The 26,065-nt window shown below is 41.6% G+C and overlaps 1 protein-coding gene and 1 long non-coding RNA gene across 5 annotated transcripts; one reads left to right on the top strand and one right to left on the bottom strand.

The window, feature by feature from the left end:
* Positions 1-3,364: 3,364 nt before the first annotated feature.
* On the top strand, positions 3,365-7,589 carry LOC147147406 (uncharacterized). Of its 4 annotated transcripts, none has more exons than XR_015086993.1 (3): positions 3,365-4,766; positions 4,852-4,925; positions 5,340-7,589. It is a non-coding gene; the product is annotated as an uncharacterized LOC147147406 (long non-coding RNA). The 4 variants fall into 4 exon arrangements; XR_015086994.1 differs by having other exon boundaries at positions 6,615-7,589; XR_015086991.1 differs by having other exon boundaries at positions 6,721-7,589.
* A 9,474-nt stretch (positions 7,590-17,063) lies between these two features.
* Positions 17,064-25,222, bottom strand: lipg (lipase, endothelial). Its single transcript, XM_086030545.1, has 10 exons — positions 24,933-25,222; positions 23,115-23,287; positions 22,844-23,023; positions 21,431-21,542; positions 20,384-20,602; positions 20,063-20,305; positions 18,883-19,003; positions 18,572-18,799; positions 18,393-18,497; positions 17,064-17,758 (listed from the first exon to the last, which is right to left on the bottom strand). The coding sequence occupies exons 1-10, from the start codon at positions 25,000-25,002 to the stop codon at positions 17,746-17,748; spliced, it is 1,464 nt and encodes a 487-aa protein (XP_085886671.1). The 5' UTR covers positions 25,003-25,222; the 3' UTR covers positions 17,064-17,745.
* Positions 25,223-26,065: the final 843 nt, after the last annotated feature.

The raw sequence follows: 26,065 nt of genomic DNA on the forward strand, positions 1-26,065 counted from the left end.
CATTTGGTGAGGGTAAAATTATAATGTCATGGGAATCAAATTTTAATATGAGATCATCTGAAAATATATGAAACATGAAAATATAGTCTGAATTTTGAAAAAGATTTCTTAGGTCACAATCTAGAGGGACATAAACACAATCTTTTAAGAGAAAATAATATTGAATATTAGCCAACATAATTCTAAAAGAATCAAGTTGTGATATTGGGCCGATAAAGTTGGAATAGTGTGACTAAAAAATCACAACATAGTGAGACGAGACGATTTTAAAAAAAATTATTGTACTTTTGCAAGAAACCGTACTTTAATGAGAGTAAAATTGATGCATTGCGAGGAGAAATGTTTAGTATGACGAGAAAATACATGATCATTTTATGCTAAAACGTACTGAAATCACCTCTTTTGATGGGTTTCATCCATCCTCACTCGGCTTCTGATCTCCAAATGTTACCTTAAATTCGCCTCGGAATTTTACCATCCACTAATCTGAATTCCGATTTAATTCTCGTAAATTTATTTTCTCATGACGTGATAAAACTGCAGCACGGTTGCATGTTTTATGGTCATGTCGTTTCACTAAAAGAAAGACCTTTTAAGAAAAAGGTCATACAAAGACTCCCTAAAGCCACTTGAGTTGTGCCAAGGGTCTCCAATCCACTCGGTGGTGTGCGTGCGTGCGTGCGTGCGTGCATGTGTGTGTTGGCATCGCATACAGAGGTGGCAGCTGCAGGCTCATGTGTTCCCCAGCTGTCTTTTTGCTGCCTTGCAGCTCAGAGTGTTCATAACGTACACCCCCATGCGCCTTGTCCCCCTCCGGCCGGTCTCTATATGGCCTCATCTTCACAACGGGGGTGCATTTGATGTATGAGTCCATTGGAAAATACAGTAGCTACGTACAGTAGGGCTCGAATAGAGAAGCGGCCATTAAAAACTAACACCGAATCAGAATTTCTCGTATTTAGAACGGGTCATAGCGTATTGTCGCCTGTATTGTCGCCTGTATTGTCACAGAGGAATGTTTGGGTGGCAACACTCATGTCTCAGCATGTGTGACGTATTGGAGCACGGCAGATTGAATCAGGCCAAGCGGCAAGCTAGCGACGAACTCTGGACTGAGAACAAAAAAGGATTAGTCATTAAGTTTATAAAACATTGTAGTTTATAAAAACATATCACAAAAACATAAACAAAATGTATAGAATTAAACTGTTTGTGCATCACAATTCATTGTGACTGTGTGGTTCCTTTCTGGTAAAATTCAGACAAACCCTAAAAGCGGAAGTCAACCCAAAATTTTTCTTTACAAGAATATATTCTATGCAGGCCCGCTAGTCGAAAAACACTGCATTCTGATTAATATTGCCTTTGTGTAATGTGAGTTAAGTAAGTAAAATCCACCCAATTTAGTCAATTTTTAGGGGGCGGCCATTTTGTTTCAAGAAACAACCAATCATGGCTCATCTTCAGAAAACGGGCGAGCCGTGATTGGTCGTTACCTGAGCCCTGAGCAACTGTGATGTCATTTTCAGTCGACAGCAAGTGGCAAAATGGCCGCCCCCTAAAATGGACTAAATCGGGTGGATTTTACTGCTTAACTCACATGCCACAAAAGAAATATTCATCAGAATGACATGTTGAGAATAGCGAATGGGTATAGGACATATTATTACAAAAAACATCTTGGGGTCGACTTCCCCTTTAAACCATTTGCCTTAATAGCTTCAACTGTGATATAGCAGTTAAAAAATCACATATATCACGATATATTATTGCTTCATATATTTTTACGGATGGATATCAAACGAAAGCACTCTCAGGAAGTAACTCATCCCGAGCACTTTCCCACCGATGCGACACAAAGTGCCTTTTGTTTGGCCCGGTGCCACACATTCATTGACTAATATTCAAAGCGAGCACGGGGTCGCGGCACAGGGATTAGGGTCACCCCTAAAGGCATGTTGGGGTAAACTGAGGAGGAGGGGGGGTCCGGGTTAAGGTTGGCGAAGGGGTAATGGGAGGTTGTCCACAGCAAGGCCATGTGTACATGACAGCAAATTAGTCTGGTTTCAGTTCTGATTTGATGCTTTCAAAACCATTTCTTTTGAAGAAAGAAGATTCAAAGAAAATTTGACCAGGATGGCCCATTTTATTTTGAATGAAACCGGCCTGCAGATCTCATATCCGTCAGAATAAAATCAAATCTTGATTTGGGTATCCTATGGAAAAAAATCTGTTTATTCTCAGTTTGGCAGAGCACACGAATCCTTGGACACTGGATGGAAATAGCATTGTTTAAAATGTGTAAATGGCATTTTAACTCAACTACTGTAGCCATCATGCATAGGAATTTAGTCCAAACCACCCGTTTTCTTACTCTGACATGAGTCAGTATTCCTGGAAGTTCCATAAAGATGGCTTGAGAATTACTAGAGAGCACTCCCATTTAACACCATGGTGGCTGTAAAGGACAATACAGACGCCTTTCATATTTTCCTTCCACAAATTTGCCGTCTGTAATCCCGCCGGAATCCACTGATTCTGGTCGACAGAGCAGTTGCTACACGTAGACAAATCAATCGTAGCGATGCGACAGTGAGGGAAGTGACTGAAAGATGTGGAATGTGCAGAATGTCTGAACACGCTGACAGGCCTGTCGCTAATTTCAATAACACGCACTAGTAACCAACACGCACACACAGACGGAAATCTCCATGTCACTGAACCATAGTAACCCGCAGTTAAGGTGAGGCCATATCTCTCAGCCAATCACAATGGGCCAAGAATCATGCAGTATGCTCTGAGCCAATCATGTCCCTTGGGATTCCCCCCCCACCCCCCCCCCCCCGCCCCCTCATTCCTCCTCAGCTCTCTTTTCAGTTTTAGCGGCTCCTTTTCATTCTTTATGAAATACGCTTTCACAAGCCCCGTGGACGGAAGTTACGTTAACGTCGGCGGTTTGTGGCGCTCACTCATCTTTTGTCCTTGTATCTCTTCTAAGCCGCTCTGCCGCGCCATTATGTGGCCCTCATTCACTTGGGCAGCGCACAATAGCCGGGGGGGGGGGGGCAAATCCCCGCGTCAAACGGCCCGTGCGCTCGACACCGGGTCGTCGCCGACGGCCGTTTATGATCGCCCCGCAACTTGAAAAAAAAAAAAAAGTTGTCGCATGCAGACGTGCCGAGATGTATACTTAGATGCCGCATGAGCGCAGTGTAATTTGAGGTGGGAATCTGTGGACGGCGGTTGCATAATCCGCGTCAAGCCAAGACAGGACTGTGACTGTTTCGTTGTCGACTCGCATTCCCACAGAATCCCATAACGCGGCGTCAAGACGCAGGTGGTCCGTTCCCATACATGAGTGAGTCGGAAAGGTTGAGGGATCAAGCTTCTCAAAACAGTCCTTGTTTGATTTGGAGAGCATCTTTTGCGGGAAAGTAACAAAAAACGCCTTATGGAGTGTACTGTATGTTGTTCATCCCAAACAAAGGTGGTGATGGGAAAGGAGGATTGATTTGAGTTTGTTTGACTTGACAGCAGGTAGTACGGCGGGCTAGTGATTAGCACTTCTGCCTCACAGTTCCAAGGTTCTGGGTTTGAATGCATATTCTCTTGCATGGGTTTGCCCGGGGTTCTGACGATAGTGTGTGCCGTTCAATTGTCTTTTGTTGGTAGCCAACCAGCTTTAATCGTGTTAATGATATTTTCAAATCTGGCTCTGGATGAATGATGACGTCATAATAAAGACGTTTTTCTGTGGCACGTTTATGTATTAGGGTCACGTTTCAATGGCAGGAACTTAACTTTGAAATTCAAACGTTATGGTGGGCCATTGTGAGTTTGTACCGCACAAACTATATCATTTATCAGGATCAAAATGAGACCGTGAGCGAGGTCGTATTTTTGAGATGTCCAGGAGCCTTCAAGGCTGGGTCAGCAGCACTGAACATACCTGATTGGAAATACTTACACCGTAAAAAAACACGTTTTTTTGTTTTTGTGCTGAAACAGTCATTTAAGTTGGAACAACTTTCATATATAAATTATTGACATTTATGACAACAAGTTAGGTTAGTTAGCACAACAATCAAGTTGTTTGCTACAAAAAAATTGCTAATTGCTTTTTTTCTTGAAACTTTACGTTGGGGGACAATACAAGCGACAATTAGTTCTATGAACTTTTTTAATTTCTTGGACGTGAAATGCGGGAAAGCCGATTTGCACAACAGTAAAACTCAAAACTATTTTGTTGAATTGTCCAACTTAAAATTGAATCTTAGTTTGTTGCCCTGAAATTTTGAATGCTCGGGATTGAATTGTTTTTTTTCAAGATTTCAAAGTCAATTAATACCACGGTAGTCCCATTCTGATTTTATTCATTATTTTTCTGCATGTTGGCTTAATGACATGTCAAATTCTGTACAACACTTCCAGTTGTTCTAGGACAAAGTAGAGCACCTGCTGAGTGAAGATATGAAGTAAAAACTGTGAATAACAATACAGTTTGTTCTTTTCCTGAATCTCATTGAGATAAGCGGGAGAAGCAGTCCATGTGCAAGTGACGAACATCTGTTGCGCTTCTGCGTCTGCCGCTTATCTTGCACGTTCCTCACGTTTGGGTGTTTTTTTTTGTTCTCAGCACTGGACACTGGCCTTGTGACACTTCTTCTCCAGAAAACTGTTTCTTCACTGTTTTAATCAAAACCAAAAGAATGTTTTGTGTTTTGAGTCATTGAGCACTCTGACTACGCAAGATCAGGAGACAGTTGGTGAGTTTTTCATTGGTGGCTAATGTAATGACTCATGCTCAATTTCTTTTTTTCCTTTTTTTTAACTTTTTGGGGTTTCACAAAGCTTTGTTGGACACCTGCCTGTTGCTGCACGCTCCAACATCCTCCTCCTGCTGAGCATGTTTTCACAGATGTTTGGTGAGCATTGTGTCCCGTACGATGTCTTTACCAACCTTTAAACACTGTATAATGAAATCTAATGAAACCACACGGTATGATTTGTTGATAACTGCAATTAAAACATTGAAAAAGTCTTAAAAATCAATAGCCTGACTCCGCATATGAGGCGTGTATTGGGTGGTGGCATCTATTAGTGTGGCCTTAATTGTGCAGTTTTCTATTTTCTATGGCGCTTCTCCTCATTGCGGTTGCATTGTGCTGGAGTATATCCCAGTTGACTTTGAGCGAGGGGTGGAGTACATCCTAGGTTGTTCAACATTAACACCTCTGGACGATATCGAGTCTTCGGTGAACCTAACATGCAGGTTTTTGGAATGGAGGAGGAAGAGTCTCAGAGCTGTGAGACATTATTAAAATCTTTTAATGTTCCAGGGTCCCGCATGCGGGACAGTTGCTGTGTACAGAACAAGCCGGGGGATTTACGTCATTACCTGGAAACTTGCCCGGGCATGTGATACAATGTTAAAAAAATCGGAGTTCCTGGATATTTGAAAAATGCCCAACATTTTAAGATACAATCATATCTGCAGACTCAGCGAGCATTTAAAGATGCTGTTGCCACTTAATATCAGATCATACTTTGCCAGTACACATTGATGCTGTATGTACACCAGGTTGTGCATGTACTGTATGCGAGTCATGACGTATTAAGTCTTGCGACATATATGTAAGTCATATGACCTGTTAGCCATGTAATGTCTGTAAGTCACGGCCTAGGCAAGTTACATGACATTTATGTTGTTCTCTTGCGACATATACAGTGATGTATGGAAGTCAGGTGATGTTCATAAGTCAGAAAACATGCAAGTCATGTGAAATACTGAAGTGATGTGACAAATGTAAGTCGTGCGAAATATGTATGTCATGGGCTGTAAGTTGCGACATACATAAGTCAAACGATGTACGTAAGTCCTGTGATGTATGTAAGTCATGTGACGGATGTAAGTCATGTGATTCCAGTCACGTGACCTATGTAAGTCATGTGATGTACGTAAGTCAGGTGACGGTTGTAAGTCATGTGATTCAAGTCACGTGACCTATGTAAGTCATGTGATGTACGTAAGTCAGGTGACGGATGTAAGTCATGTGATTCAAGTCACGTGACCTATGTAAGTCATGTGATGTACGTAAGTCATGTGACGGATGTAAGTCATGTGATTGAAGTCACGTGACCTATGTAAGTCATGTGATGTACGTAAGTCATGCAGCACAAGTAATGATAATGAATGTAAGTCATGTGTGTTCACCCCTGAGAAAATAGCACTTGGGCACTTGGGCACTTTAAACACTGTATAATGAAATCTAATGAAACCACACGGTATGATTTGTTGATAACTGCAATTAAAACACACAAATACACAATAAACAAAAAAAAAACATTCTAGGGCACCTGTTAGTCATGCGCTTGTAGAATCCCTTTCCTCCCCTACATATTTTATGATGGCAATGCTGTTTTCATTACTTCCTGTAGGAAAAAATGTTTCCAAATCCGAACAAACTGGCGGTAGTCCATTGTTGCTGTCCCTGTAAACGTCATCATCAGTCATTTCTCGAGCTCGCTGTACTTGACCCACCGCTGTCTTGCTCACGCACAACCGCTGAACATGTGTTGGCATTAAAAGATTAACTGTAAATCCTCTACTGTAGTCCTGATGAGGGCCGAAGTTTGCTTTGAGGTGGGATCTGTCCTCCGCTGACACGCCACTGGTTTTTGATCTTCGCATCTTATGAATCCGCCCATGTGACTTGGCAGGTCAAATCCCTTCTACTGTATGGATCTGATGGGAAAGCCGCCCAGCCCGGCGCTCGCCTGACCTGAATCCACACCATTAAAATGCCACGCGGCCCTGTTTACAAAACCAGTCAACAAGCACGGGGAGATTAGTTAAGAACACAGTGTAATAAAATAGGCAATTGTCAGAAAGCGGATTGCTGCATTATGCAGGTGGGCTACGTGGCATTCGAGTGAGAATGAGCTTTATACAGGTACTTGGTTGTCAAAAATGAAGAGCCTAAGGGCTCTATTTCCCTAGACAGACGCGCATGAGAAAAGCGCATGATTTATCGCATATGGGGCCCATTTCTGATATTAGCTTATCAAATATAGTTCTGATTAAGGGTTAAAATCTGCAAATTCCCAAAAGGATTTCTAAGTGTGACTTGAAGCTCATGTCAAGCCATGTGGCCACCCAAATGAAACCATTTCAACACGCCTCCTTTTCAAATTGTACTGAGAATTACTGCACATGAATGAGACCGTTTTTTTGTCCCTTTCCCAGCTTTCTTTGCATTCCTCATATTTGTTCCCATGAGAAAGTCCCAGCCTTCTCTTCAGAGACCCAAAAACGCAGCAAAAGAGCAAAATGATAATGCTGCAGCCAGCATCTTTTTTCGTGTGTGTGCATGGTATCCACAGTTGTGTGTGTGTGTGTCCCTCTTTGAATAAAGCATTGTTTCATTGACCATGGTGGTGGTGGTCAAATTTCTCGCTTTGAGGAGATTTTTTTCCATACAATAATATGTAAGGTTTCCAGCCCCATCAAAAAATGCTGTTGATGTTGGAGAAGCAAAAAAATGGAACATGTGCCTCTGATTAACTGTAAATAAAATGTTGATATTCTAGTTGGCTTTTCATGACTTTTTTATTCTATTATTTTTACTCCCATTCATAGCTGAAAACGTTCTGAAATTATTTATCTTGGTCTCCTTTTTTTTTTATTTATAAATCACAAACACACTTTTGAACAAGGGTGTGTAGACTTTTAAAACCCACTGTAGGCAGACAAACAATTCACACTCACTGTGTGAGAAAGCTGCAGACTTTTGCATTACAAAGCATGCAGATGCATGGCGTATTCACCTTGTTCAATCATTGGCAGCATGTCAGTTTGATGCCATGCTAAGATTCTTGTCACGCAAAGTGAAAAAAAATATGTCTTCTTCCATAATAGACCGATTTAGCCAGAGGTTACACAACAGTTAAAGCCTTCTCCTATTGTCTATTTTTAAATAGAATTTTTGAGAAATTAAGGTGAGGGTTCACAAAATTTACGATTATTATTAGACCCATAGGCCAAAGGATGTCTCATTGGTATTTGATAGTAGGCTACTTCCTGTTTCCATGACAATCAATTGTGTATTTTTGTGAATAAATCTTACAAACTGTTATGTGCCCAACTATTTCTGATGTTTTGCTGTGACTTTTTCACAGTGCCGTGTGTTTGTTATTAGGAATGCCGTGTTGCCAATATCTTGAGAAGAAAGAATGAAAGTATTGCAGTTGGCCACCGAGCCAAGAAGTGTATGTTATTTATTTTTTTTGTTTTTGTTTAACTGAATATGGTCCATAATATGCTAAAAACGTCAAACTGATGCCGTGTAAGAATGGTATGAATGAAATTATGAATGTTCAGTCAACTTTCCGGCATCTAAAAAAAAAAAAAAGATTTAATCAGCAGAAGTGCTTCACCATGGGAAATTTAAATGGAGCCAAATCAGAAAATGTTCCCACATCACATCCATCTCACAAATGAAAAATTGAGATTTTGTTTGTACGCTTGATGTCCCTTAATGCCAAATGACATTTCTCACCAAACAAATGAAATGGGAGTGCGCTGTCACACACAAGTGGTAAAAATCTAAGAGAACCGAGTAGGCTTCTCGGGAACCACTGAGTGATCCAGATGGGTAGGAGTCTAAGCATTCACCGCCAAACTTGACCTTTTGCTTTCTTTGTGTGCAGATAAAGAATCTGTGTTCACATGCTGGGAGAGTCACCTTTAATTCTATTCTAAGAACTCAGATTGAATTAACTGATTTTGACAAACACTACGTTCATGATGAGACTGCGGGCAGCTGCAGCAAAGTAGAAACTGTGAATTGGAATACAGGATCATCCACAGCTAATGCACTGCAGCAGGGTTGTCATTGCTGGCAGTGCGTTCTCAAAACGACACCGGGGTGGTAAATCGCCAGTGAATGAGGAAATTCAGGACATTCATTAAAAAAAAAAAAAAAAATGCTACATTCATTCGTGTATTCTGCCTGCCTAACGGTGCCTGTCTAAACCTGACACAAGGGTTGTGGTCAGGAAGGTGCCAGTGTCAGGGAAAAAAAAACCCACATATACTACATCTTTATACATCATCTGTAATAACAGATTTAAAATGACTGTGTTTAGCCACAGATTCGTGTTATGAAAATAGGCCAAGGCATTAGTGTTTTAATCTTTAAAGCGGAAGGTCAACCCAAACATATTTTTTTATGAATATAATCCATGCAGGTCCACTAGTTGAAACAAGTCATTCTGATAAATATTGCGTTTGTGGAATAAGAGTTAATCAACCCGTTTTTAGCCATCTCAGGGGGCGGCCATTTTGTCACTTCTGTCGGCTGAAAATGTTGGTCAGGGCTCAGATAAAGACCAATCATAGCTCGGCTTCAGAAAACAGGTGAGCCGTGATTGGTCTTTATCTGAGCCCTGAGCAACTGTGATGTCATTTTCAGTCGACAGAAGTGACATAATGGCCGCCCCCTGAAATGGCTAAAAATGGGTGAATTTTGCTGCTTAACTCATATTTCATATTAATCATATTGCCTTGTTTCAACTAGTGGGCCTGCATAGAACATATTTTTGAAAAAAACATGTTTGGTTTGACTTCCATTTTATAGCAGTAAAATCGAATATTTGTTCAAACCTCTTAAAATTATTATGATTTGTAATCTGTTGTTGTGGCAATGTTGTATTGTTAAAGGCCAGTGTAGAAAAGTTGAATGTCACATTTTTGTTTTGGTGAAAGTAACTAAAAAGTAATGCATTACAGTTAAGTAATTACTTTTAAATGGCATTGACTACTAAACTAATTGTAATACACGGTCACACGTTTTGGAAGTAACTTGCCTCACACTGTTTGTTTCCATAATGGGGCTACAGAGCAACACGTGGTTGCCCGCCCTTTCCAGAGGACCTCTTTTGTTGTGACTGAAATCCAAGATGACTTCAATTGGCATCCATAAAAAAAATCTGAGGAAATCAACATGTCCGCACAACATTGACGTCAAGTTGTGTTTGAATGTCATCCACTGCCACGCGTGTAACACGAGCCCATTCAACCGCGTAAACAAACAAGCCTGAAACGCAAGGCCAGACCTCCTGGCACGCGCTCCCCGATTGGACCTTCACCGGCCAGTCGATTATTGCTTCATAATAATAGACACACGCGGTGCTGTTCTTCGTTCTCGTGGCGTCACAGTGTTTCCATGAGACATTACTGTAAGAGGTCACGGGGAGTAAGGTCATTCCTGATTTTGACAATGAGATGACACAGGACCTCTGTTTCCAGTAAACAGTATGACTGAGAGGCGACTTTATACAAAATGAAACAATTTTTCCCTTGTGTAAAGTATGATGTTGGTGATAATATTGCCCCTAATTATTGTGAGAACACTGAAAACATGAAGAGTTCAAAGGCAAAATCAGACATGTCCATTTTTTGTGAACTGAGTAAAAAAAAATGATGTGATAGGGATGGATCTTTAAAGTGGAAATCAACCCAAACATATTTTTGTCAAGAATATGTTCCCAGCAGGCCCACTAGTTGAAACACGGCATTCTGATTAATATTGCGTTTGTGGAATATGAGTTGAGCAGCAAAATCCAGCCCTTTTTATCCATCTCAGTGGGCGGCCATTTTGTCACTTCTGTCGACTGAAAATGACATCAGAACTGCTCGGGGCTCAGGTAACAACCAATTACAGCTCAGCTTCAGAAAACAGGTTAGCCGTAATTGGTCGTTACCTGAGCTCTGAGTAGCTGTGATGTCATTTTCGGTTGACAGAAGTGACAAAATGGCCGCCCCCAGAGATGGCTAAAAACGGGTGGATTAACTTTTATTCCACAAATGCAATATTTATTAGAATGCCTTGTTTCAACTAATGGGCTTGCATACAATATATTCTTGAAAGAAATATGTTTGGGTTGACTTCCGTCTTTAAATTCTCATTTCTTGGGAAGGGAACTCTGTCGCAAATCAAGGAGCTCCTGCATTTTGGGGCCTTGAGGAAAAGCTGCACACAACTAAAAAATATATTACTGTCAATATTGACTGCCAAATTCCCTCAAGACATTATCAGTTTACTAGCATCAAGGACTAATATGTCATGCCTTGTGCCAAGACAGTCAAGCCTACATACTGTAAATAAAAACAATGCATTTCCTTGCTCAAACTTGACTGGCGCAAAACATCTTCAGAATTTCACATCTGAGCTCGGTATGCTGCTGTATTTGTTCAAGTAAGAGCCCCCTTTCTCACCTTAAGTTTCCTAGAAAATCAGCTGGACCTCTTACTTGGAAAGCCAGAAAATCCATGTGACCTGAGCGCAACTCTTGCCAGAAATCTGACCCTTCGGCATACCAGAACCGCTCAGGTGGGTGCTCCGAGGTTATCGCGGCAGTCTGGAGTTTCCACTGCGACTGTAGTCACATCATTAACTATTTCGGGAAGCTGCTCCGAGTGGCTTCTCACCGACATGGAGAACTTCCATCATTCCATCACTTTTGGCATCAAGTGACCCAGTTCGCGTGGTGCTTGGGCCAACATGTGCCAATATCTGCCGAGCACGTGCAGCTAATAGACTAACAGCTGGTGCTGGAAGTCACATTGAAATAATATTTAACATACAATACCTCTGCAATAAATGAGATCACAAACAAAAGGTTGATGAAAAAATATTGCCTTTAGAAATGATCACAAACACGTCTTAAAGCGGAAGTCAACCCTAACATGTTTTTTTCAAGAATATGTTCTATGCAGGCCCACTACGTCATTCTGATTGATATTGCGTTTGTGGAATATAAGTAACGCAGCAAAATGCACCCACTTTTAGCCATCTCTGTGGGCGGCCATTTTGTCACTTCTGTCGACTGAAAAAGACATCACACACCCTCAGGTCTCAGATAGACCAATCATGGCTCATCTGTTTTCTGAAGCTGAGCCATGATTGGTTGTTATCTGAGCCCTCAGCAAATTTGATGTCGTTTTCTCCCCATCACATCTGATTTTGCTTTGAATGTCGACATAAAACAGTGCTGACTGCACCTACCTTTCGGATGCGACATTCAGAGTGAAAGTCAAGTCAACATTTTTCTGCAAAATAATATGTTGTAAGCACCTCCACTAGTCTAAATACGGCACTCCACTAGTCTAAATACGGCATTCCGATTAATATTGCGTTTGTGGAACGTCTGTGATGTCGTTTTCAATCAAGAGCAAAAAGTGGCAAAATGGCCGCCTCCTCAGATGGATAAAAACAGGTTGATTTTTGCCGCTTAGGTCATATTCCACACACGCAATATTCGTCAGAATACCATTTTTAGTCTACATAGTGGGACTGCATAGACTCGAGCATATTATTGAAAATATTTTTTTTTATTGACTTTCGCTTTTATTGAAAATATTTTTTTTTATTGACTTTCGCTTTAAAGACGCCAAATTATCCATTAGCTCTTCGTGTCTTGGACAATAATTCACATTTGTTAGATGCAATCAAACCTGCGCCCCTTTTTGCACGTGAAAACTTTTTGTAAATTAGGCCCTATGCGAATTAGAATTTGTGTGTACATTGAGATTAGATCATCATTATTTCAGTATATATACTTTTGGTGGCTTTGTGTTTGCCGGTGTGCTTTGGCTCAGTTGGGAACAGTTCAGTGAGTGAGCTAAGCACTCTGTAGTTTATTTAGCCTTGTCAATTTGCTCACTGACGCACTCCTGCTATGATGCTATCATTGTAAAGGCATGTTTGGATACATCCTATCTCTTTCACCAGAGCTGAAAAGAATGCACAGTTGTACCTTATGTCATGTCCAGGAAGTGATGTTCTCAAAACATTACACATGATCTTATTTCAAGCACGCAAATGAACTGCAGGATTCGTGATACTAGGTCCAAAATCCGTTCGGATCATCTCCTTTTCCGTTTGAGAGGATTTGTGGTAACAGTCTGAATCCACCGCCTCTTCCCAGATGATTTGGGAAAATTATCAAGAGAAGTGTAACATAATATCATGAATACTTTGTTCCCTGTTGTCAGGGTGCGTGTGAGCAAAAAGACAAAATCAGGGCATTCACAGTGTGGTAGGAGATTTTTAGGAGCTGAAGGCAAGCCTCCATGTTGCCTGCCAGATGAAGTGACTGAACCTTTTGGACATCAAGCTGAAGTGCCTGTGTACAATTTCACACACTTGTCCAGACCTACGCTCTCCTGCATGTTTGCCAGTGTCCCAAAAACCACAAACCAAATTGGTTATAGCCTACAGCAGTTGCAGTCCGCAGGGTTTGGACTAGAAATTGAATAGTGCGTGTAGTCACTATTGTTGCAGCTGCATGGCAATAAAGTTCAATATGGAAAATGTCACTTATTTCAGTAGTTCAATTCAGAAACAGAAACTCAGCTATACGCACACAAACGGTCAAATAGTCCATGGTATTATTTTGGACAATTTTGATCATTATAGTTTAGAGCTAATAAAAACCCAAATTTACTTGATTGCTCAAGAAATGAGCATATTACATAGGAAACAATCAAAATGGGTTAGGTGTTTGATGTATGATAGATCTCTCTATTACAAAATAAATGAGTGTCACTTGTTTCCCTTGAACTACTAAAATAAATGAACTTTTGGACAATATTGTAATTTGTTGAGACGCATATTAATTGTCCTTTTTGAGAGCTTTCTCATACTCCAAGTGTCACACCACTGTATGCACCCTTGAGATACGAGCGCTGTAGGGTGGCAGTGAACTTAACACACCTTGCTTCACAATAGAAGCAGCTTGACAAATAGAGAACAATTCTTCATAAAGAGGCTTCAAGTTGTTGTCACTCCCAGTTGAAGTTTACTATCAAACTTTCATTCAGCCTTTAGTCCGCTAGCTTAATGCTAATGCTAACACAAGGGAAACGCATACATAACCCTATAAGTGTCAGATTTTTTCAAAAACACAAATGCCGCCAAAACACATTTAGACGTTCAATACGATATTCGCAGTCGTATATTCTTTATCCTCCGAAAGGAGCTGAGAGGAGCTGAGGCGTCTATACTGTACAGACGTTCATGTACGTATACGTCTGTCGTATACTGCCCCCAGGTGGGCAAGGTGGTCAACAGAACAATGACCATTCAACCCATGCAAAGTGTCAACAAAAGTTTCATTATTTTCAATTATATTTAATTTATGTCATTACGCTATGTTTGAATAAATTACAATATTATACAGTGTTACTTTTTTAAAAAAACACATTACAAATTCTCTTGTTTTCTTTTTTTTTTGTAGACTGGAACAGATTAATTGCATTTCTGTTCATTTTAAGATGATTTGAAATAGTCCTACAAGTGATTTGTGTTACAAGCGTGGTCACAAACAAATTCAACGCATGTTAAACTACTTTGACACAGTGAAACTGTCTTCAGAAAATCACATCAGTAAATGCCACACACGTAATGGACTTGCATCCAAGTGGGTCAAACCAGCGCTGGTGTATATGTCTATCCAAAAAAAGCCTGATGCATATGAAAGTTCCATTTAAAATTCAGTCGGTGACCAAAGAGTCTATGCGGTGTGGCGCATGCAAGCGGCAGATGGACTAAGAAATCACCAGAGCAACGAGGCACAACATCAAACTTCCATGTCCTCGCTTACACGATTTGAGGTTGCTCCAGCTTGTCCCGCTTAGTGAAAATGGGTCACATGCTGAAGTGAGTGGTGAGGATAAAGTTGGCCTTAATGATAGGAATTGTAGGTGTATGCACAGAGTGTCCCTAAACTCATATAGAAGTTATATTCCGGTTGAATAAAATGAAATGTCTTTTCTTGAAAAGGCACGGGCAGTGGAGCCCCGATGTTCGCAGGGGGTTAGGACAGACAAAAATCTGCATAAATTGACCGCCATTACAAATGCGTTGGGGGATTTTTTTTTCCATCCCAAACCCACAAAAACCTTGGAAAGACAAAACAGGGAAGGGATAAACCTCCAAAAAGGTTTCCACAAACAAAAACAAAAAAAATACAACAATATCTTCAAATATTTAGAAAAATTTTGAAAAAATAATAAATAACCCGATAGTTCTGAACTGTGAGGGGGCGGGGGTCCACTGTATTCGCCAGTGTATTCTTCAAATAAATTGAAATGACATTAAACACTCCCAGCCCCTCTAAAAACGTCACAATTGTTTCTGTTTTAATAAAGATTATGATATAATGCTGCAAACCAATTCATTGTTCTTCTGGTGTGCCCACCTTGGCCACAGTCATAAAATACAGTCATGTGGATATAAATGAAGAACAGTAATACTTCTTCGACTATCACTGCAAGTGATTCTGCAAGATTCTTTTATATTGGTCATATTTCATAGAGGATAAAGAATATAATGCTGCTGATTATTGTTATATTATCTGTCTACATGTGTTGCTCCACCTTTACTCTTCAAATATCCATCACTTCTCAATCCGCGACTATCGATGCTACAAGTGACTGGCTTTTTGCATTGTTTGTTAGCATTAAGCTAAGTGGAGTTTCCCAAGACAAACCTTTGTGGTTGTTTTCAATAGACTAAGATGTAATTGTCTTTATTTTATGTTCAGTTACTCGTATCACAACTTTGCACTCGCAACTCAAATAAAAATGGCTGAATGCCGTCTGGGTTCTCAAAAAACTTTTAAGTTTGGTCACGCGCATCTCAAGGTACCACTGTATGTTGGGACAAGTTGTGTGTGTATGAAGTAGTACAGTAGCAAGTAATACTGGACTGGACTGGTAAGAGTGACGGAAAAAAAATTAATTGAACTTTACAAACAACTCTGTCCTGGTTCCTCAGTAACAACTTTAGCTAAGTAGACATACTCAAAGAAGAATGTGTACCAATATATACCAGAAAGGATTGAGAACTCATCTTTTTGGTTTTATTTCGTCTCCATTTTACACTTGTTTGATTCAAAATATTACTCGGGAGTCCATGGATCTTCTATTACATTGATTATTTCTATTTTCTTTTTGGAAAATTGTTCATAACTATGACGAGCATGGACTCCCATAATAATAGCAGTTGTCATTCTCACATTCAAAAGTTAACTGTCCAGAACAGAGAAAGAACGCAAAAAAAAGACATTTTTGATGACCCGATTAAACAGTATTTGCACAAGACAAAGAGATACAGGGATGAACACCTGTTGACTCACGCAAGTGTTGCATAATGTCATGAAACATCCCGTCCTTCATCTTCTTGGTACATCAGTACTATTTGACAGGTCAAAGGATAGTGTTGTTAAAGCGAGGGGGGAAAAAAAGAATTTTGGCGATCCAGTTTTTCTTGCACTGGAAACTGTGTTACAAGCACGCAGGAATGTTGTTAATTGCCATCCAAAGTTTGACAAGTCCAAAACAGCACTCTGTGTATGTGTATGTATGTGTGCTGGATTATGATCATGGCTACACAAGAGCTAACTTGCAAGGCAACAAAAATCACATCAAATATGAGAGCATGTGAGTGGGTTTGTAGGTGCAAAGCTGATTTTGATTATAGCGAGGACATGCATGATATTGACAGAAATTGAATTGAAAAATATAAAGGTAAACATGAGCAGATGCAAAACAGATATATACGTGTAGCTCGCTCTCCTTGCCCACATGCAAGCCTACCTTGATTGTTCCATTTTGTCCCCCCCCCCCCCCCCCCCCACACACTCCTCACTGGAGCAGCCACATTTCTGAATCTTGCACTCTTACCTCTGACTTAAGGCTCACAATAGAGAGAATTAAAAAATATATGTTTACGCAGATAGGGACGGGAAAAATAAATGAAGTTACGAGGGTTGGCTCCCCCAAAAACTAGAGAAAACCCCAAACGTATGAAGTCATTCATTGCTAAATTCCTGGGATTGAATGGCTGGACTGTGAAAAGACAAGTAAATCCGTCAATGGTAGTGAATGAGTTAATTGGATTAATATAGAAAGTTTTTAACTTTAAAAATTCCTGTAATTTTGCAACCCTATTCACTCTGAAAAAGAAGACGCTCATGAGGAGGCAAACTAATAGAAATAACAGGTAAATTTGTTTTATTTCCAAAAGGTTATTTACAGTATGTACATACACACACCCCACAGAACATACAGTAACATTCTGCACAAAAAAAGCCATGTGCAATGAGATCGGGGTCTCTTCCAAATGTACAGTGTATCAGTAATCTCACTCAGCAGCAGAAAGGCACACTTGTTGGTCACAATCACCCCACACATACAATTACTGCATCCAGGAAGCCATTCAACACTATCATGGGGTGTGCTATGATAAATAACATTGGTCTTGCAGTGCTTCAATTTTGTTTTCCATAAATTAAAAAAAAAAAAAAAAAAAAAAAGGAAAAGACATTTAAAATGTACAGTACAGAGACTACAATAGCTGGTGTATTTCCGCTGACAGATATTCTACCTCACTTAAAGAAACATTCCATAACTCTCTCGAGCGATCTTTTAAAGACCGCTTTGACCTCAGTCCCCCCGTCTGGCCTCTCAACAAAGGAGCAATCGCTCCAAGTTTCCAGGAACCAACCCTTCAGGTGCACTTTCAAATGTCCAACACCTAAAACTCCTCCCGCTGTGCGCTGATCCTTCCTCCTCCGTTTGAAAAAGTGCTCAGATAAAGCGAAGGCAGTGCTTCTCGCTTTAGCCATGTTGGGTCCCCGTGGTCATGGTGCATCAAGTTGTCAGAAGTGTCGGAGGCCTTACATGGGCACCCTGTGGGAGAAGAAAAAAGAAAAACTTGAGTGGAATAATACAATGCAAACATCATTCTCTCTCATAGCCAAAATACACTGCAAAATGTTTTACACAACAATGGTAAAAAGAAGTAGAAGCTGGGATACCAGGAGACTAAGTGAAATTAGGAGCTATGATGACAAAAATACAAGAATTATACATGTATATAGTGACAAAAGCAGCAGAAGTCAAAGCACTGTTGGCAAGTGGAGGTACAACCCATGCTGGCAAAAGAAGTTGAAGTCAACATGGCCAATGAAGATGAGTATGCTGGCAAAGGGAAACAAAAAAATAGAAGTAATGCTGGAGAAAGTAGAAGTAACAATGGTAAAAGAAGGGTAAGTCCAGGCAGTGCTGGTAAATGGGAGTTGAAACTAAGCAGCAAAGAGGAAGTACAAGCTGAGATGGCCAACTCAGAAGACATGCTAGCTAAAGAAGGGCAAGTAAACAATTCTGGCAAAAATAGGCAAGTCCAAGCGCTGTTGGCAGCTACAGTCATATAGGCATGCTGGCAAAATAAGCGCAAGAAACAATGCTAGTAAATGAAGACGCAGAAGCTAAGCGATAAAACTGCTTTAAAAAGTTTGAGAAATTCTCCTCATTGGATTTTTACCGTTTTCTTGGTTTCACTTCCCAGCCGTCACGACACTTGACAAATGTTAATGATTCACCGGGTGAAATTTCTGTTTTCGACGGGTCTTGGGCACAGAAGGTAAACCTGCAAAACAAGAATCCATTAGCAAACATATTTAACATCAACTGCGTGTTCACCTTTCATCCATCACCACTCACTTCTTCTGCGTTTCTCCAGCTTTCACGCGAATCCGTCGGACTTCCAGCACAGGTTTGGAAGGCTTGGCATTCCAGGCCCAGAAGCTCTTCTTGATGTTCTTCCAAACGGAGTATAAGGACTCGCCCTCACCTTCCCAACTCAGGTGGATTCTCAGCAGGTCGCCGATGTCTTGCTCGGTGAACACCAGGAAAGTGTTGGTCAGGTTCAGGCCGATGGAGTCGTCGTGCCTACACGAGGGAACAGAGTTAGACCACGTCTGCCATAGAGCAACGTGGTTTTGAGGTACTCTAAACGTGGTAGGCCTACTCACACATCAACAAAGATGTCTTCCGTGTCATTCTGCGCTCCGATCAACTTGACGTGGAAGGTTGGGTCTGCATTGTCCGCCTGCTTCCTGTTGAACACGTGCATCTTCATCTGGTAGTGGTAACCTTTAAGATAACACAGTTGGGTTAATGATTCAACAAGTCATTCATGTGCAATCACGCGACTTAAGGTTAATAATAACAACCAGGCGCAATAAACGGGGGTGCGCCACTCTGGAAGTTGATGGAACATTTTGAGAAATCATCTACTCCTTTTCAACCAGCCGATTTTGCCAAAAGGCGACACAATCTATACAGATAAAAGAAAAAAAAGAAATGTTTCTAAACAGACAAAAGGAGACGTCAGGGAAATGGTGGCAAAATTAGTCTAGCTAAACAAGCCAAAGCTAACCTGGCAATAGAAGAATTCAAAAAAATGATGGCAAAAGAAGTTGACGCCAAGCTGGCAAAAAAAAGGGGGGAGTTTGGCAATGGTGGCAAAGCTAGTCCGGTAAAACAAGGGTCCAAAGCAGTGATGGAAAAGAAGTCAAGTCTAAGTTGCCAAAAGTTAAGAAAGCTGCATGCTAAATGAGTCACATCTTTGCTGGCAAAAGAAAGCAGAAGATATGATTGCAAAAAAAAGTTGAAGGAAGACTAGCAAAAAATTAAAAAATCTTGGCTAGCACATGTAAGTTGAAGGAATGCTAGCAAAAGAAGTCTTTGCTAGCAAAAAAAAAAGGTTGATGGAATGCTAGCAAAAAAAAAAAGTCTTTGCTAGCACAAAAGTTGAAGGAATGCTAGGTTTAAGGAATATTGGCAAAACAAGTGAAATCTGTGCTGAAAAGAATTACTAGATATGATGGCAAGAAAAAAAATGTAAGCAATGGTGGCAAAATAAGTGGAAGTTCAAGTATGCGTCTATATTTTTGCGTGTGAATTTGTACTTTTACTTGCTGGACAGCATTATTTTATTTTCCACTTAGCTTCGGCTTTTTTGCCAGCGTTTTATGCAATTTATTTATTTCGTCAGGATACTTGTACTAATTATTTTGCCAGCATTGCTTCGACTTCCACTTTGCCACATGCCAGCTTTATTGGAAAATGAGGAGGAAATGCTGGCTTCCTGTTTGAACAAGGCGCAATAAAGATATTTGCTAAGCGTAATATCAGGAGGTGGGGGCTCACCTCCAAAGGGAGTGTCTGCACGCGTCTTCAGGTACATTTTGCTATTGCGTCTCTTGCGCATCTTGCGGGCCTCGTAGCCGATGTTGTTGCAGCGGTTCTTGCGGCAGCTCAGGCAGATGCCCTTCTTGAAGCGGTCCGAGTCGGTGCACTGGTACGCGAAGCTCACGTGGTCCCGGTTCATCAGCGAGTCGACAAAAAGATGCACAGCTCGCTCGTGCTCGCATTTCATCACCTCCATGAAGTCTGGAGCAAGGAACGGAGAACGGCGTTATTGAAAACGGATCGACCAGGGAGTTGAGCCGGCTTAGTCGGTCGACTTACTTCCAGCCACGATCAGCACGTCGCCCAGTGAGCACCCGGGTTGGACATCGCCTCCGTTAGGGTAGATGTCCACATCCCCGATGGGCTGTTGGATCCCGATGCTCACTCCTAAGGCTTCCCGGTTGTACGTGTGGAGGACGTCCACAAAGTCGGCATCGTCCGGAGAAAGGCGCTTCTCCTTCGCCACACCCTCAAACATCGGCCCTGCCGGGTCCAGACCTAATCGGAATAATCAAACTGATTAAGTTAATTAAGAACAAAAGTCTAAAGTGGGGTACACTCATAAAAACTGTCAGCCATTCCTCCTAAGAGTGAAGTGAGCAAAGACCCAATTGTCCAAAAAGATAATCCTGAGCAACCACACCATGGTGATGTGTGTTAAGAATGATCTTTTATCCTCCTTGTCTGCCCGGAACACAATCGCACTCGCATCGTCAACACAGAGTTTGATATTTACGACAAATGCTGCTTATGTACCATCAAGACAGAGTTCAGCCGAGCCACAGGCTTTTGATTTTGACACGAAAGGCTCAATTTTCAGGTGTCGCTGATAGAGTATCCCGAGTTATGTGTTGAGTGATCCGTCCGCTAAAGCTGCACAATATTTACGATCACATAACTTTATGTGTGTGCTCAACATCAAGCCACTGACTCCGCAATTTTGACGTGAAAAGTCCGATTGTCAGGTGTCTTTGAAAGATTATCCTGGCTGATTACCCTGTGGTGTGGGGTGCGTTGAAAGTGATTTTTTCTCCCCAATCTGCTCAGAAAACACTGGGGCCGACAACCGTAGATCCTAAATGTGTTCAATGAGAGCAAATCCTTACATGACAGTCAACACAAAGTTCCGCCTGGCCACAGACTCCGTGTTTATGACATAAAATGATCGATAGCAAATTATCATTATGTGTGTTGGTAGTCTGGAGTGCACTACACACACTAATGGGGCAGTAAGCACACACTTGTTGATTTGTTTTCCTCATCATGTTGGGTCTCTCACATTTTAAAAATCGGTATGTTTTAAGAAAGGACCTGTGTACAACATACCTGTGATTCTTCCGACGGATCCTCGCACATGTGTTCCAGCGTAGCCCGCTACGTGAGCCCCTAAGCTGTAGCCAATCAGGTGCACCTTCTCTAAAGGGAAATGCAGCTCATCCTGTTTAAAAAAAAAAAAAAAAATGACAACATCAGCAGCTGCTACAACGAACAAAATGCTGGTTGTTAGCCAGCCACGCTCAGTTAACTTGGACAAGGCTTTCCTCTACGCTACGCCGCCTTTGCCATCTGTCTCAGCGGAAGACTCTTTGTCTGGCGTTACAACATGGAAGCAGCCCAAAATCTCTTTCTGGCTTTCAGGTCCCATTTTAATATGGTATCAAAGCAGCATTTTACTGAGCCAGTATGAGCTGTAATTTCAGGGTACTGATGTTATGGAGCTTCAATTCAGGAGCCGTCATTTTGCTATACATTTCCTCATTCGGGTCACGGACGCATGGATCTGATCCAAGACTACTTTGGTCAAAAACGAATCATGGATCACTTGTAGAAAAACAACCATTCACACTCACTTTCATCTATGGACAGTTTAGAGTCTTCAACATGCACATTTGACAAACATAGGTGGAAGCTGTGAGGCAGACGCGTTGATCACTAGTCCACGACAACATTTTTTTATTTTTTTAATCCTTTTAAAGCGAAAGTCAACCCAAAGGTGTTTTTATTCATGAATATGTTCTATGCACGCCGACTAGTCTAAACACGGCATTCTGATTCATATTGCCTTTGTGGAATATGAGTGTGAAGCAGCAAAATCCACCCACTTTTAGCCGTCTCAGGGGCCGGCCATTTTGTCACTTCTGTCGACTAAAATTGACATCACATTTCCAAAGGGCTCAGGTCATGACCAATCACGGCTCAGCTTCAGAAAACAGGTGAGCTGTGATTGGTCGTTACCTGAGCCCTGAGCAGTTGTGATGTTATTTTCAGTCGACACAAGTGACAAAATGGCCGCCCCCCAGAGATGGCTAAAACGGGTGGATTAACTATTATTCCACAAACGCAATATTTATAAGAATGCCTTGTTTCAACTAATGGGACCGCATAGAACATATTCTTGAAAACAATTTGTTTGGTTGATTTGCTGGAACTTCTGACTATCTTTATACATAAGAATCACTCTTGAGGAGGTATGTATGAGGGCTTCACGGCATTCGAGTTTCAGTTTGTCAGATGACACAAAATGGGTAGTTTTGTACAAAACCCCCAAAATTGGTCTGTTTTGTACAAAACCACAAGAACGTGGATCAAATTGACCCAATTTGCGGATGTGCCCATTTTCTTCTCAAAATTGTGTTATTTTTAACCCAACTGTTTTTAGAGTGCAGTTTTAGTTCATCAGGTGACCTTTTTCCAGTTTTCAGATCCACATATTTGTGTGTTTCTCAAAGGACAAAGTACCTGAAGCCAGTCGAGCATTGCGGCGATGTCCCGGCCGACGGTGTGCGTGTAGTTGACGGCGTCTGGGTACAGCTGCTGGGCCATGGCCATCCAGTCCACCACAACCACATTGGCCTCGCTCTCGCGCCTCATGACGGCGGCCACCAGTTTGTGCATCCAGCTCTCAAACATACCACTCATCTAGTTAAGAAAACACGCACCACATTGAATTCGGTGCCGTTTTACACTTCTGACAGACGCAGACACAAAAAAAGGATGGGTTTCAACGTACTGTCCAGCCGTGGATGATGAAGATGGTTTTGGCTGTGGCGTTGAAGCCGCACTGCTGCAGACACTCCTTGTTTCCAGCATTTAGGTAGCAGCCCTCCTGGTCCAGATCCAAACTCTTCCTCATGTTGTACTTGACGGTGACGTCGACGCCCTGACTTGCCGACTTATCTCCACCTAAGCAGAAGCTCAAAGTTACCAACATGCGTCGGAATCCAACAATGCATGTAGAACACGGGAGGTACTTTAGCTGCTTTTTGCTCATGCATCTAAAAGGAGGAGTTTGGGGAAGACTTTCAGTTGCTAAATTTATGAAGAAATATGATGGAATTAACAAATATTCTCTTTTTGGTGGGCCTCAGTATGACTTAAGAAAACTCGACTTTTTGCAAGCATTTTTATTCTAGGATTTCTGAACACAACCCCCCCCCCCCCAAAACTCAGTCAATAATGCAGCGCTTCATCGTCATCTGATTGAACGGACTTTCACACTATTTCAACTAACATGGGTGTAAGTGTTAAATGCTGTCCATCCATTGCAGCCTGGTCATCCTGGAAGGGGCAGTCCCCATCTGCAGCTCCTTCTCAAGGTTTCAATTTTTTCCCCTTGATGCTTTTTTTTTTTTTTTTTTTTTCCTTGCCCTCCTGGAGGTTAAGATCAAGGGATGTCATTAATATTTGTTAAATGTGGGCATGTGAAGCCATTTGAGCCTTATCTGTGATTAACACAGATATATATATAAATACATTTGGTTTAACTAACCCTGGAGAGTTACCCCCAGCCAGCAAATACACCTAACTTACACAAATTGTGGAGAACTTGTCCGTCACGTCCCAAGGATCCATGAATAAAATCAAACTCAAAGTCTGCCATATTGGGTTGAAGGCAGCATTTTGGACCAAATTTGAGGGCTTGTACGTTGGGGAATTGCAAGACAATCATTTTGAAGATTTCCAGAACATTGGGGGGGGAAGCCCCTCACACTATTTTCGCCAATGGAAAAATTTGATGGTCATTTATAAGAATTGTCCACAAAAAAGGCGCTGCAAAGGCCCATTGATTCTGGCATTATTTTGGCCAGCTGGATCAAATGCTCCATGAGCTGGCTGTGCATGTTCCCCACCCATCGCTTCAAATCCACTCGGATGAAATAAAACCATATTTCTCGAAGTTCATGTCATCCACACAGCTGCAGCAGCCATATTTTTGCATAATTACACATCATTATGACAACTCACACAAATCTGCCCTGCATTATGGTAATTCCAATGTGAGTGTATGGTGGAGAAAAAAAAACAGCTATGGCAATACAAAGAAATGAGTGACTCTCTATACAACTGCTTTGAATAAAAACGTGGTGCAAGTAGAAGTATTACAGACTGTTGGTTTGGTTTGACTATGAAAATATACAGTACTCTACGTGTATTTTGTTAGACAAACTGCTTTGAATTGGACCATTAAACTCGACTGCCCCGCCGCTGGAAATAGGACATGAAGAGGCCAAAATAAGTTCGGGGTAAAACGTGGATTCAGCACGACATCTTATTTTCTCCTCAGTGTGTCAAACGTGGCGTGCCCTCATTGCACTTGTCCCAAAAAAGGACACGTCGTTTTCTTAGCATGTGAATCAATCCATTCCGGTTTTTCTGCTCCACTCAGCCCGCCACAGTTGTTCCGTTTCTAATTAACTATTCGTAGCATGGAATATAACAAAGACGAAAACGAGTTGTTTGACACACTTACTCGAAATAAAAATCCACGCACAAGTTGACAAATGAATGGACGCGAGGGCGAAAAATAAATAAATAATAAGAATCTTACCGTTTTGTCCGTGCGTAAAGGCAGCAGCGCACAGGAGAAGAATCCACAGCAAATGGGTTTTATGATTCATTTGCAAGCCGATTTTTGTTTTTGTTTTGTTTTTCTTGTTGTTTGTTTTAAAAACGTCTTTGTGTGGTGGCGACGTGACAAAAGAGCACGTAAAGCCGGGCCCTGTGCGTCCTTGTCGGTCAGTCGGTGGTAGCTCGGTACGGTGCAATGCGCCCTCACTACGGTGACCAACACAAAAATGTATGAACCAGCATCAAGGCGCTCTTTAGAGTTTTAAATAGTTTCCTCCAGGGTTCAGTCATCTGATCATGGGCTGATCTGCCGCGCGTCTGATTGGTCAAACCCCCGTTGGTTTACGTCAGGGGTGTGGCCAATTTTGAACGAAGACGTAGTAAGACGTGCTTCTCACGTTAAGCCTAGAGGGGTGTGTGCACCCATAACACGCATACGAGCACACGCAAGAATGGGACAAAAGTGTTGCACTAGAATGAAGGTCATCTATTTGTTGCCTAATTGAAATGTGTAGAATGAACACGGCTTTGACAACGTGCTTTTAACATGAAATTCCACTGGTGACTCAATAGCAGCCTCCATTTTCACTGGAATGACCTAAAAAGCTCATATGGAATGAAGGATACCGGGTGCTGGTGGTGGTGCTGGAGTGGGGTGGGATTGGGGGGGTGCACCCTGGGGCACCATCCCCCATGAAAGCCCCCCTCCCACACACACACTCCCAACGTCGACCATCCTCCTCCTTTCTTTGCTTGGCTCTCCGCCAAACCATCGCTTAGTTCACTTTCAATTGATGAATCCGAGAATGGGCGCTACAATAACAATAGTAATGTGTTTGCGTGCGTGTGCGTTTGTGTAGGTGCGTGTGCGTGTGCATGTGTAGGCATCATCAATCACCAGTGGGGAAATGTCACCTGCCACCATGGCGGTACCACTGCTCTTACAGCCTAATTGTTTGTCCAATTTGTAGTGGGCCAAATGAGGATCGACGTTGCTTTATCTCTTTGGCTACATGAGTTGGCACAAAACCATTGAACGAATATCTTTACATCATGACGGGTTGAGGAGCGCTTACACGGTTGACTTTCAGGCAGCTAACGTGGGGTCATTCC

This window comes from Filicampus tigris, chromosome 5, assembly GCF_054856515.1.
Source record: "Filicampus tigris isolate MCC_2025a chromosome 5, RoL_Ftig_1.0, whole genome shotgun sequence".
Lineage (NCBI taxonomy): Eukaryota > Metazoa > Chordata > Actinopteri > Syngnathiformes > Syngnathidae > Filicampus > Filicampus tigris.